General features: G+C 36.9%; 3 protein-coding genes across 3 annotated transcripts; 2 read left to right on the top strand and 1 right to left on the bottom strand.

Moving 5' to 3' along the window:
- Window positions 1-3,444: 3,444 nt before the first annotated feature.
- Window positions 3,445-8,002, top strand: LOC108860750 (cation/H(+) antiporter 6B-like). The gene is made up of 4 exons (XM_018634601.2): window positions 3,445-3,864; window positions 5,118-6,131; window positions 6,467-7,120; window positions 7,437-8,002. The coding sequence occupies exons 1-4, from the start codon at window positions 3,580-3,582 to the stop codon at window positions 7,866-7,868; spliced, it is 2,385 nt and encodes a 794-aa protein (XP_018490103.1). The 5' UTR covers window positions 3,445-3,579; the 3' UTR covers window positions 7,869-8,002.
- A 1,153-nt stretch (window positions 8,003-9,155) lies between these two features.
- On the bottom strand, window positions 9,156-10,705 carry LOC130494941 (uncharacterized). The gene is made up of 2 exons (XM_056985790.1): window positions 10,624-10,705; window positions 9,156-9,694 (listed from the first exon to the last, which is right to left on the bottom strand). Exons 1-2 carry the CDS (start codon window positions 10,703-10,705, stop codon window positions 9,156-9,158), a joined length of 621 nt encoding a protein of 206 aa, XP_056841770.1.
- LOC108857052 (DNA ligase 1) lies at window positions 10,518-13,814 on the top strand. The gene is made up of 11 exons (XM_018630975.2): window positions 10,518-11,273; window positions 11,512-11,628; window positions 11,743-11,844; window positions 11,923-12,039; window positions 12,194-12,424; window positions 12,513-12,607; window positions 12,693-12,780; window positions 12,852-12,983; window positions 13,079-13,191; window positions 13,420-13,521; window positions 13,596-13,814. The coding sequence occupies exons 1-11, from the start codon at window positions 10,704-10,706 to the stop codon at window positions 13,660-13,662; spliced, it is 1,734 nt and encodes a 577-aa protein (XP_018486477.1). The 5' UTR covers window positions 10,518-10,703; the 3' UTR covers window positions 13,663-13,814.
- The last annotated feature ends 125 nt before the right edge of the window (window positions 13,815-13,939 follow it).

The raw sequence follows: 13,939 nt of genomic DNA, 5'->3' as shown, positions 1-13,939 counted from the left end.
TACCATTCCCGAGATGCTCCACCATGGCATAGAAATGGGATCTGGATTCACTATCTTGTGAAAGAGAAGAATGAAAGCTCCTCCAACGCCCCAATTTGAAATCGTCTCCAATTCGAGCCTAAGTGAACTCGCCGCCATCGCTTGATCTCATAGCCACCATCGCTCGATCTTGTCGCCGCCGTCGCTCAATCTCGCCGCCGTCGTCGTTCGATCTTGCTGCGTCGTCGCTGATCTAGCCGCCGTCGCCGATCGAGAAGTCGCGTTGCATCGCCGTGATCTGTCGAAAATTTTTCTCGAGAGTGAAAAAGATATGAAATTAGGTTATAATTGTGAGAGGGTTATTTTTGTCTTTTGCCTATTAATGATCTAGGTATTTCTGAAAATGTCTTCCTTCTAAGTGTATATATGAAAAGTGGTACAAAACAAAGTGTAGTTGTGAAATTTTCCCGTTATATTTTGATAACAAACTTCTCCATTCTCTTTTTCAAAGCTAGTTCTTAATATGGTATCAAAGCTAAAATTAAGCTTAATTTTTACTTGATTAATCTTGTTAGAATTCGTTATACATCGATTTCCAAGCTTATATGGTGTATTTGAAGAAGATTCCCCGTCGATCGACCTGTATCACAACCTGTGCTGCTCCGATGGTTTTCCGGCGACACCTGGCCCGGATTACGAGGCTTCTTAAAGATTTTGATCACTTCTTAGATTAGAATATCAAAATCAGAGTACTTTTACTTTATAGAAGGTGTCCCACGTTTCAATTCAAACCAAGAACTGCCAACCATCTTTATCATACATTTGTTTTTACATAAAAAAATATTCTATTAAAACTGAATTAGAACACCCAATAAAATTGATAATAAATAAATTCCTTGAAAAAAAAGTTCTCCTAACTAAAAGATCAGCACCACCTTCATAACAAATGCAGAAAATGCTCAGGTACAATCCTGCTGAGAGAATTGCAGCAAAAACAGCACTCGATCACCCTTACTTTAACAGCCTTGACAAGTCTCAGTTCTGAAGTTTCCCTTCAATCCAAGAATACTACTTTATCTTTGAGTTGAGAAGTTTAATTGCTGTATCTTGTTGTCATCGCTAGGTGAAACATCAACATTTGATTTCTGTTGCTTTCCAGACACATTAGTGTTCCATGATTGAATTGGTCTTTTCTATACTGAGTGTAAACAATGTTAAGATTCTCTTAAGATTGCTTCTTTATTTTGTAATCATACAAAACTTGTTGCTCTGCTTTCTCAAGATGTCATCTTCACCATAAGCGAAGAGAAAGGATTTCTAATAATATTATCAAACCCCAAATATTACGTAGAATGATATTAGAATTTAAAAATGATCTATAAACTCTTCTAACTGATTTATAAACTCTTATAAATTGGGTTATGAAGATTATTAAATTCTTATAATCTTTCAAATAAACCCTAATAAATAGATATAAAGACTCTTATAAATAGATTTATAAACACTTATAAATAGATTTATAAACCTTGTAAATTAATTTATAAACACTTATAAGTTCTTGTAAATAGTTTTATAAACCCTTTTAAATAGTTTTATAAACCTTTATAAATAGTTATATAAATATTTATATTTGTTTTATAAACATTTATAAACCGTTTATAGACTTTATAAAGTTCATAAAAGTTCGTCTTCAGATTCTGCCAAACGAAATACTTCAACTTGTGCCTCATCACAGTGGCAATCTGAGGAGTTTCCACCAGGGATCAATACAACTCCCACCGAGCTGTTACAGGCATTGTTGGAATCAGAGACAGTCTGCTAGCTAAGGTCGCTTACACACTCCTCGCTATAGGTAGTAGTAGTCTCAAGAACAGACTTTGGCGATAAATTCATTGGAGTGGCTTCAAATAGTATCTTCAGCTCTTCAAACGCACTAGTGAAACAAGGAGTTCTTTCTCTTGCATAGATTAACATATATGCATCCTTTGATAGAACACATTCTTCCCTAATTCTCCAGACCTGCGAAAGGAAAATTTGCATTTGTTGATACCCTTTCAGAGAAGTCTACCAAAGAAGTAAAGTGCACAAATCAAAACAAAACCAGTGATCGATAGCTTATATTATTACCTTTACGTCATCAAAATGATGCCATGTCTCAGGAGCTGATTTCATATAAGCTGAGTAATGGCCAAAATGTATACCATTCCCGAGATGCTCCACCATGGCATAGAAATGGGATCTGGATTCACTATCTTGTGAAAGAGAAGAATGAAAGCTCCTCCAATGCCCCAATTTGAAATCGTCTCCAATTCGAGCCTAAGTGAACTCGCCGCCATCGCTTGATCTCATAGCCACCATCGCTCGATCTTGTCGCCGCCGTCGCTCAATCTTGCCGCCGTCGTCGTTCGATCTCGCTGCGTCGTCGCTGATCTAGCTGCCGTCGCCGATCGAGAAGTCGCGTTGCATCGCCGTGATCTGTCGAAGATTTTTCTCGAGAGTGAAAAAGATATGAAATTAGGTTATAATTGTGAGAGGGTTATTTTTGTCTTTTGCCTATTAATGATCTAGGTATTTCTGAAAATGTCTTCCTTCTAAGTGTATATATGAAAAGTGGTACAAAACAAAGTGTAGTTGTGAAATTTTCCCGTTATATTTTGATAACAAACTTCTCCATTCTCTTTTTCAAAGCTGGTTCTTAATATGGTATCAAAGCTAAAATTAAGCTTAATTTTCACTTGATTAATCTTGTTAGAATTCGTTATACATCGATTTCCAAGCTTATATGGTGTATTTGAAAAAGATTCCCCGTCGATCGACCTGTATCACAACCTGTGCTGCTCCGATGGTTTTCCGGTGACACCTGGCCCGGATTACGAGGCTTCTTAAAGATTTTGATCACTTCTTAGATTAGAATATCAAAATCAGACTACTTTTACTTTATAGAAGGTGTCCCACGTTTCAATTCAAACCAAGAACTGCTAACCATCTTTATCATACATTTGTTTTTACATAAAAAATATTCTATTAAAACTGAATTAGAACATCCAATAAAATTGATAATAAATAAATTTCTTGAAAAAAAGTTCTCCTAACTAAAAGATCAGCACCACCTTCATAATATTACTTACAAATTAACCCTTGAAAAACTTTTTTAACCGTAAAACGTAAGGAGTGGCGTTTTTTTCTGAGCCTGCCTGATCGGATGATCCTCTACCAACTATTTCTACAATTACTATAACAATTCAGAAATAGATGATCTTACAATAAAACACGATCCTTTTAACACATATACCGAAATAGAAAAAAACGTTTTAATTAACTTTGTTAGCCGTAACAGGTTAATTTTTAGGTCTAGATGGATAACCATCTCATTTTAGAGCCGTCGGCTAGAGTGTTTATTTAGAGTGTCCTGATTAATGAGACCATGGTTTTTTAAAACAACGCCATAAGAGAGGGAGATAACACATGGACACTAGATTTATCCACAATTTCTGATTATCTTGGAGATATTTACGGGATTTAAGAAACCATTTGACCGGTCTTTTTAGTTCTTCCTTTGACTGGAAAACAAAGAATTTTCGTTGATAAATTTTGTTCCAGATGGATGCACAAGAGGAGACATGGCATAAAGGGATATTGGAGGACCATATGAAAAGAGAAGACATGGGGACAAATAAAAATTGCGATGTAACCCCACATATAATGTTGAACTCACGCGGTGCCTGGGAGCCACTGGCTTCTGGATCTGGAGGAATACCATTCTGGGAGTACCCGCTTCCTAAACTAGAGATCATAATTTTCTCCACATTCATATCCTGGCGTTTTTTTGATATCTTGTTCAAGAAGTTAGGTGTTCCTATTCCAAGGTTCACCTCCATGATGCTTGTAAGTATATACGGTTTAAAGTTTTTCGATATGATTGGATAATATAAAAGGTTGGTCCTGAGATCTTGGGAACTTTAAATAATTTAGTAAAAGATTTAGTATTAAAAAAACAATTTAGGAATATATATGGGAAAACGTGCTATTTCCCTACGAAAATTATCGTATCCTCCCAAATGTCTCCCAAACTATGACCTCATCCTATATTTCCCCGAAACCAAAGTTCGAAATCTATTTCTCCATGAAATTCAATTCTATATTGGTTAAGATAATTTCCGGTACAATCACAAAACCAAACCCAAAAAACTCATAAATGAAACCGAAACCGGTTCAAAAATAAACATTTACCCAGACTGACCCGACTCGTTGACCCATCCTGTTTAAAATCAGAAATTGATTTGCCCTAAAAACCAGAACCCTAAAACTGCATAAACCTTCGATTCTCTTCACCCTCAAATTTCCATGGTGAGAGTAAGCACTGATGTTTGGGTCTTTAAATTTCGTGTTTGGGGATTCTTCTGGATCATCAAATGGGCGTCGAAGAGGTAGACGATTTGTAGGTGTCCCGAAGAATTGTTGGTGTTGTGAATCCGTCGTTCCGTTAATGTCAAATTCGACTCCCAATCCTTACAGAAGATACTTTCGATGTGTCGACGAAATCCCTGAGAAACTTGTCGATTTCACCTTCATCTCTCTCTACTGCTTCTTCATCAAAAGTTTCGCTCCTATCGACATTATCATCTGAAGCCATCTCTCTGGTTTCTTCTCTTTTGTTCTAGGGTTTTAATTTTGATTCTTTGTGTTCTAGGTTGAAAGTTGAAATCGGGGATAAGTGATGAGTTTATCGGTTCTGGTTTTTAGTTTCTGGTTTAACCATTGTTATCGGATCTTAATCGGGTCATAACTGGTTTTTAATTGGTTTAAAATTGGTTAAATTAACCAAAACGGTTTTAGTTTATAGGTTAAAACCGAGTAATTGAATTTTATGGGGTTATAGCTATCGAATTTTTATTTCAGGGAGATACAGAAGGTATGCTATAGTTTTATGGAGAAATAAGTTTCAAACTTTGGTTTCGGGGAGATATAGGATGAGATCATAGTTTGGGAGACATTTGGGAGGATACGATAGTTTTCGTGGGGAAATAGCACGTTTTCCCAATATATATATATATATATATAATATATATATATATTCAAAAAAATCTTGGCTCATGATCACCTCTGATTATGTAACAATGTTTTCTTGTTCTTGAAAGGTTGGAGCAGTCTTAAGTGAGTCGTTTCAGCCGATGCAGATGTCATGGTTTCGACACATTTTTATCCCTGATGATTATATGCCAAATGTTGCTGAGACCATTGGTACATTTGCTTTCACTCTAAATTGGTTCCTAAGGGGTGTGACTACGAATGTTGGCATGCTTAAAAAGTCCAAAACTAAGAGTACTGCAATTGGAGTCACCTCAATGATAATCCCATGGTATATTGGAAAAATCGTTTATGCATCTAGAGAGAAATCAAGCATCCTAACCATGAGACGTGTGGAGTATTCTATAATTATATTCACCACGACCATGGCGCCATTCACTTGCATCAACATGCTCCTTACAGACCTCAAAGTAGTTCACACTGAGTTCGGCCAAATCGCTCAGTCTTCAGCAATGGTAATAGATGTGCTTGCTTTTTCCATGAGCGTATGGGCTAACGCTGGCTACAGTTATAGAACTGGTATGCGGATGGGAGTTGCTCTTATGATCTTCTTTGTTTTCTTGTACCTCGTGCGACAAGCCATGCTTTGGGTGGTTAGACATACACCAGAGGGAGCACCTGTGAAAAGCATTTATCTCTACATTGGTCTCTTGCTAGCTTACTTGTCTCACCTTTATTGGACTCGCTTCTTGTTCTTCGGACCGTTGGGTGCGTTTGTTCTTGGTTTGGCAATCCCAGACGGACCACCACTAGGATCGCTCTTTATAAAAAGATTCGACAGTTTCAATGAGGGCATTTTCTTACCACTCTTTGGATCATTTACCATGATGAAATTAGATTGGTCGTTTCTAATAAAGGAGATTGGAAGTGGAAAGTTTCTCCATGGACATACCTACGAGTGTTTTTCATTCATTCTCGTCTTATACGTAGCGAAGTTTGTGACGTCTTTCCTCTCAGCCATAGCTGCAAGGATGCCATTGAGAGACTCAGTTATTCTAGGTATCATTATGGGCACCAAGAGTAGTTTCGAGCTGGCTTACGTACTTCAAGCCTTCGAAAAAGAGGTAAGAATCTTGTTGCTATAGTTGTCCACTTAATTCATTAGGCAAATGCAATAAATAACACACAAAAATTATTACAAAAATAAGTAAATAACAAAAAATTAATAGTATTTATTTAAAGGATAAAATGACTAAATTTTTCAAAATCCTAAACTCTTAACCTAATTTCATCTCCTAAATATTAAACAGTGCTCTAATCATTAGATCCAAACCTAAATCTAAAATAAAATTTTTTTAACATTTAATTACTGATATTTTGAGATTTTGTTCTCATTATGTAATATTTTGAAATAAAAACTATTTCTCTAATTCATTTTAATGTTTCTGTCTTTAAACAGGCAATTAGTGTGGAGATTTTCTCGCTTATGGGCATATACATTCTCGCAAACTCTTTGTTAACACCGATGGCTATACATTTCTTGTACGACCGGGCCAAGAGATTTGCGTGTTACGGGAGAAGAAGCTTGAAACATAGGTCGGAACTACAAATGTTGGTGTGCATCAACAAGCCTGACAATATTACATCCATGATCAACCTTCTAAGAGCTACCGCACCATCTAAAGACTCTCCAGTGTCGTGTTGTGTTCTTCACTTACTTGAGCTTGTGGGTAAAGCTACTCCCATGTTTATCTCCCACCAGCTTCAGAAACCAAAGCCTGGAAGCAGATCTTACTCGGAAAATGTCATAAGCTCTTTCAAACTGTTTCAAGAGATTAATAGGGACTACACATCTATACACGTGTTCACCTCTTTAACTGCAGCTAAAGAGATGCATGAACACATTTGTTGGTTTGCTCTTGATAAAAGTTCGTATCTTATTCTCCTCTCTTTTCACCGCACTTGGGGGGCTAATGGTTATGGCGTTACCTCCGACGATCAAACACTAAGACATCTTAATCGTAACGTCCTGAAACGAGCACCTTGCTCGGTAGGAATCCTTGTTTATCGTAAACCAATGTGGCCACCCAAATCAATAGAGTCTCCATGCAGGGTACGTAACTTGTTCAACCATTCTATATTGTTTTTTTATTCAGGCGTTAGCTAATATTTTATTTTTGTCCTGATCCTGAGTTAATTTTTTAGATATTTCGATTTAAATAAAGTTAATTTTAGATATTCCAATTTAAATAAGGGCTAATTTGCTTAAAACCAAAGGTTGAACCTGTGGCACAAGAAAACCAATTCTTTTGTAGTATCACTAGGCCTCCAACACTTTGGCACCACTCGACATTGTTTTTTTTTGTCTTCCATATATAAAAATAACTCAACATCCCTTTGTAATAAGATTGTTACACAAATAAGTGCAGGTGTGCTTGGTTTACGTGGGAGGTGACGATGACAAAGAAGCATTAGCATTAGCAGACCACATGAGAGGTAACCAGAACGTGAGTGTAACGGTGCTGACTCTGATCCCTATATCGAAAACCGAGGAGGGCAGCGAGTTGAGTCAGAGTCAAATGGTAGACACGTGCCAAGTTGAAGAGAAGCCAGGAGATAACTCCATCACGTACATTGTTAGGATGGTGGAGGATGGGAATAAGACTTCTGAGATTCTGCACTCCGTGGCTTATGACTATGATATGTTTTTAGTCGGGAGAAGTAGCGGGATCGGTACTGCGGTCACCAAAGGACTCGGTGATTGGATGGAGTTCGATGAACTCGGAGTCATAGGTGATTTGATAGCATCTGAAGATTTTCCTTCTAGAGCATCAGTCTTGGTCATCCAACAACAAGAGTGAGCTATAGAGCATAGTAGATTTTCTCTCTTCCTAAAGTAAAATTAAACAAAGCTTCAATCATTGTTGAGATTGAGATCATTTACGACCAAGAAACGTAAATTGGATCTTGTACTTTTTATCCATAGGACTCTCAAACGTAGATTGCTCCTTGTGTTGAAATGGTTATATAGAAAACATGTATAGTGGGCAAAAGGTGTAGTTTGTATGGAATGATACAAGATATTCAATTTTATCCAAAAAAACCCTCAATTTTTAAAAAATATTTTAATACTTATTTATTATTTTATTATAACCGACAATATTATATGTCTGATGATAAAAGATAAAGTTTACATAGACGATTCAACAACTCGAACCGTCCTATGAAGATCTGACCATTATGTTGAAACCGCTCTCTTCGAAACTTGAAACCTAGATTTTCTATAATTTACAAGAAGTTGCATAGTCTAGGGTTCGAACTCCAAACTTGAGTGTAGAAGTCTTTAAACCTTAACCAGTAGGTTGCAGTATTTTCACAATTTATTATTTGTTACAAATTATTTATTTATAATTACTCTACGTACCCCTGATTATTCGACGGTCTTATTTGCGACATTTTTGAATTTTTCTATTAAATCCAGCTAACTTGCATACAATCAATTTAAAAAGAGTTAATTAGTCAAAATTCCGAATTAAATCATATATAAGAGCACCATTAAATCATATTCCGATCCAAAATTAGTATATTACATGTTATCGGATAATAAGAGCACCATTGACCATTAAGGGAGTGCTTATTGATCTTTTAATTAAAAAAAGGGAAATGAAGAAGAAGAAGAAAATGCAGCTTAATGAGACGTTGTAAGCGAGTTGCTTGAACTGTTCGCGGATTCCACTGACAGGTGGCAATCCGCGATCAGTTCATTTTTTAATTTTTATTTTTCAACAAAAAGAAAATTAAAAAAAAATCTTAAACACCCCACTTAAGCAACTTCGCTCTAAGAGCATCATTAACCATTAGGGGTGCTTAATCATTTTTTTAACAATAAATATGTGTTAAGCAATTTTCTTAAGCAACATCTAATTAACAACCTCCAATGCAAGTATCTTATTTATGAGTTCTTAAAAAAAAATTAAACATTGATTTATTTAAGATAAAATTTATTTATTATATAAAATATATTAAAAGATAACATTTAAAACATAGATTTAAATAAAAACATAAAAACAAACATTAATAAATAAACGAGAATAATTTGAAATCTTGTCCCGAGATCAGTTGTTGTCTCCATCATGTCCAAATCTACGTCATTTATTTTCAACCAAATCAGCTTTCAGTTGTTGATGCATTTGTCTATCACGAATTGTAGTTTCCATATGCATCATATCGGCGATCCTTGAAGGGGTATCTGTAGAAAACATGAGATCGACAGTGTCTTCTCCTTGTTGGAACCCTGAAACATCATAATGAGTGTATACATCTTGTTCGTCTACTACTATATTATCATCTCGTTCATTTTCTACTATCATGTTATGGACTATGATACATGCTCTCATAATCTTTCCAACTTTAACAATAGCAAAGCGAGCTTGCAAGACTCCAAAAGCACGCTCGACATCTTTTCGGACAGCTTCTTGACGTTTAGCAAATAAAACTGCTTGCGGGCTTTGTGGTAGTGGAATAGATTGGATAAAAGTTGCCCATTTCGGATAAATATCATCGGTGAGATAATAAGCCAAACGATACTCTCTTCCATTGACGGAGTAAGTGACTTGCGGAGCTTGACCGTTAATTATGTCATCAAAAACAGGTGAACGATCAAGAACATTTATATCATTTAAGGTATCTGGAAGTCCAAAAAATGCATGACATATCCAGAGATCATATGAAACAACCGCCTCTATCACGATAGTTGGTTTACTCGAACCTCGAGAATATTGCCCTTTCCAAGTGGTGGGATAATTCTTCCACTCCCAATGCATACAGTCGATGCTTCATATCATCCCGAGAAATCCACGTCTCTCTCCAATATAAAGTAGACGTTAAAGATCAGCCGGTGTTGGTCTTCTTAAGTACTCATCGCCGAACAATTGAATTATTCCTTCCACAAAATTCTCTAAACATGACCGACTTTTAGTTTCAGCGAGCCGAAGGTATTCGTTGACCGTATCAGTCGTACTACCATATGTCAATAAACGAATGGATGCTGTACACTTTTGGAGTATTGAGAGACCAGACTTTCTGAGACCATCTCTCATTTGACGAAAGAAGTCAACTTCGTTGGCAAGTCGATTCACAATGTGCGTGAATAATGGCCTGTTCATTCTAAAACGTCGTCAGAACTGATTATTAGTATACGTTGGAGTTTCACTGAAATAATCATTCCATAAACGTACATTTCCTTCCTCCCGATGTCTTTCGATATAAGCTCGTTATTTCATTTTCTTCTTTCGTTCTTCTTGATCAGCACGGACATACTCGTCATCTTTGTTTTTTTTTAAAATACTCGTCATCTATGTCCAAAGTAGAGGGGAAAGAGAAACTACGGCGCCATATTTATCATTCATCGGAGTCGCAACACGTGTCCTCTGTAAATTCAAAAACCCTAATCCCAAAAACTCAATTTTTCTCTTTCTTTCTCAGTTAAAACTGATGTTAGGGCATCTCCAACCCAACTCCATTTTTAACTCCGCATGTCATTTTGAAGGAAAAAATGAATTTTTACATTGGAGATGCTCTTAGCAATTCCATGATCGAATCACTTCCGACGCATACCTTCTTCCCTCGGTACTGAAACCCGATTCTCCTCCGTATTGGCCTCTTCCAATCGCCAAGTTTCCCCCTTTCTCTTCACCATGTCTTCCTCTCGCCCCTCTGCTTTTGACGCTCTCATGTCCAACGCCCGCGCATCTTCCGCCGCCAAGAAGAAGAAGAAGAACACCCCACCACCACAAGCTTCCACTTCATCTCCCTCCCCGATCAAAAGGAAAACCCAAGACCCCGATTCCGCAAAGGTGGAAGCTTTTTCAGATTCTGCGAAAAAGTCGAAGTCTTTGACCACCCAGACCGATGATGAACTCAAGAGTAAGGTCGTGTTGCTGAAGAGGAAGCCTGGCGACTTCGATCCCGAGAGAGTGTCGTGGTGGGAGAAAGGGGAGAGAGTTCCGTTTCTGTTTGTCGCGTTGGCTTTTGACTTGGTTTCAGGTGAGAGTGGGAGGATTGTGATTACTGATATTCTGTGTAATATGCTGAGGACTGTTATTGCCACCACTCCTGATGATTTGGTCGCTACGGTTTATCTCGCTGCCAACGAGATTGCTCCTGCTCATGAAGGGGTGGAGTTGGGGATTGGTGAAGGTTCTATTGTTAAGACTATCTCTGAAGCTTTTGGTAGAACTGAAGCGCATGTTAAGAATCTTAATACGGTATCTATGTATGATCAATTTTCAAAAAAAAAAAATCCATAGGCAGTGGCTAGACATGTTATAGAAGATTATTGTCTAGACAGATTTTTTTGAAGGCTAGACTAATTTTCTATAATATTGTTCTGGAAAAAATAGTTTAGTTTATTATCAAGTTTGGCAACTAGGCACCGCTTAGACCAATTTTTTTAGAACACTGAGGCGCAGGTTAAGAAGTTTCGTAATTGATTTTTATTTATAGGAACTGGGAGACTTGGGGCTTGTAGCAAAAGGAAGCCGTTCGTCTCAGACTATGATGTTCAAGCCAGAACCATTGACTGTTGTCAAAGTTTTCAATACATTTCGACAAATTGCTAAGGTACTTAAAAGCCTTTTCTTTTGCTGCCTGCCTTGAATGAGATTCAATTAATTTTGTTTTGCCTGACTGCATAATAGATGAGTGGGACTAATTAATGCACGTTGATTATGGCAGGAAAGTGGGAAAGATAGTACAGAAAAGAAGAAGGATGGAATGAAGGCACTTCTTGTGGCAGCAACAGATTGTGAACCTCTTTACTTAACTCGTTTACTTCAGGTATGCAGATCAGTTGTCACAATTTTTACTCTTCGTTCTTTGGGTTCCTTACTAAGCTCTGCTGAATTTACCTTCTAGGCAAAATTGCGGTTAGGGTTCTCAAATCAGACTGTCTTAGCTGCCTTGGGACAAGCAGCTGTATATAATGAAGAGCACTCAAAGCCACCCAAAAATACAAAGTCTCCTTTAGAAGAGGTTTGCTTTTTTTTTTAGTTTCTATATTTCTCTTTTTAATTGTGGCTTTGGCTCTCTACGTATCATTCTTCTAGAGGCCTCATGGTTTATTTAAAAATATATTTTAATGTGGGTGATATTTACACTATGCATCCTTTCTGCTCTGTCTTTGTAGGCTGCAAAGATTGTTAAACAAGTATTTACTGTGCTTCCTGTGTATGACATTATTATTCCTGCCCTTCTAACTGGTGGTGTGTGGAATCTTCCTAAAACATGTAACTTTACACTTGGTGTTCCAATTGGACCCATGCTTGCAAAACCAACAAAAGGTGTAGGCGAGATACTGAATAAATTCCAGGACACAGTTTTCACATGTGAATACAAATATGATGGAGAACGTGCACAGGTGATATATAAAAATTCTATTTCTAAATCAAAATTATTTATATATTCCATTAAGGTTGGCTTTATCATCATCAGTCAATTTGGTGCAGGTACATTGTATGGAAGATGGTACATTCGAGATATATAGTCGAAATGCTGAAAGGAACACTGGGAAGTACCCTGATGTTGCTCTTGCGTTGTCAAGGTAGACTTCTGGTGTAATTTAACTTGTTGAATACATTAGAAAAAAAAAAGCCAATCTTGAAGTTAGTGAATCTTCTTTATGCAAGATTAAAGAAGCCCTCTGTGAAATCTTTTATCCTGGATTGTGAGGTTGTTGCTTTCGACAGAGAGAAAAAGAAGATTCTTCCATTTCAGGTAACTCATAAGTGAATACTGGGCTTGCTGGCTAGTTTCTTATAGTTTTTTCTCTTTCTTTTTTTAATCAGATTCTGAGCACTCGAGCCCGTAAAAATGTGAATGTCAATGATATCAAAGTTGGCGTGTGCATCTTTGCTTTTGACATGTTATATCTAAATGGCCAGCAACTTATCCAGGAGAATCTTGATATACGCCGAGAGGTGTGCCAGTAAATCATTTTTTTCTTCCTTTGGTTTCAATTCATGAAGTAAGTGTTGTGCAGATATATTAATCACTTGTGTTAACCTTCTTGCAGAAGCTATACGGATCATTTGAGGAAGATCCTGGATATTTCCAGTTTACAACTGCTCTAGCATCCAGCGATATCGATGAAATACAGAAGTTTCTTGACGCTTCTGTTGACATTGGGTATATATCTCAAACTTCTCTGCATCTCTAATAAGTGCAGTAATTTGGCATTATCACTATGCTGTTCAGTTTCTCATTATTTGTTTTGTTAGATGACAATTGTGTTATGAGCATTTGACCCATGCCTGTTGTGAATTCTCTACAGTTCTATTTTTCCATACTACATTGGCCTTTACCCTGTTACCTCCTTGTTGTTCCAGTTTGTCATCTATATATTTTCTTTTGCAGGTGTGAAGGGTTAATCATTAAAACATTGAATTCAGATGCTACCTATGAGCCTGCAAAGCGATCAAATAATTGGTTAAAACTGAAGAAAGACTATATGGACAGGCAATATTCACTTCTAAAATTTTGTTTGAAAATCGAAATCTGGGTCCTTTAACTGACCCCCTAGGGTTGTGCAGCATTGGGGACTCTGTGGATCTTGTACCAATTGCTGCTTTCCATGGACGTGGCAAACGCACAGGTTAAAAGCTATATTCAAACTACTCTAAATACTAGGAATCGTTTGCTTTGTATATGATACTCGTTACTAACTAATGTTTATGAGGTTTCTGTATGTTTCTTGAACCATGCTGAATTGTATGTAGTGGTTTGGTATTATAATTTTTTATCTCCTAACATAGAGCACAGTTTGAAGGTTAAAAATTTATGTTTATGGGTCTGCTGTTATAAAGGGTGGATGTTAAGTTTTCTTGCCTTTTTTTTGTTTTTGTTGGTATTGGGTGTCGACTCGTACGGGAGTTAT

The sequence above is a fragment of the Raphanus sativus genome, chromosome 5 (assembly GCF_000801105.2).
Source record: "Raphanus sativus cultivar WK10039 chromosome 5, ASM80110v3, whole genome shotgun sequence".
Lineage (NCBI taxonomy): Eukaryota > Viridiplantae > Streptophyta > Magnoliopsida > Brassicales > Brassicaceae > Raphanus > Raphanus sativus.
Note: the sequence above shows the minus strand (reverse complement) of the source record. Positions and strands in the feature narration are given on the sequence as shown.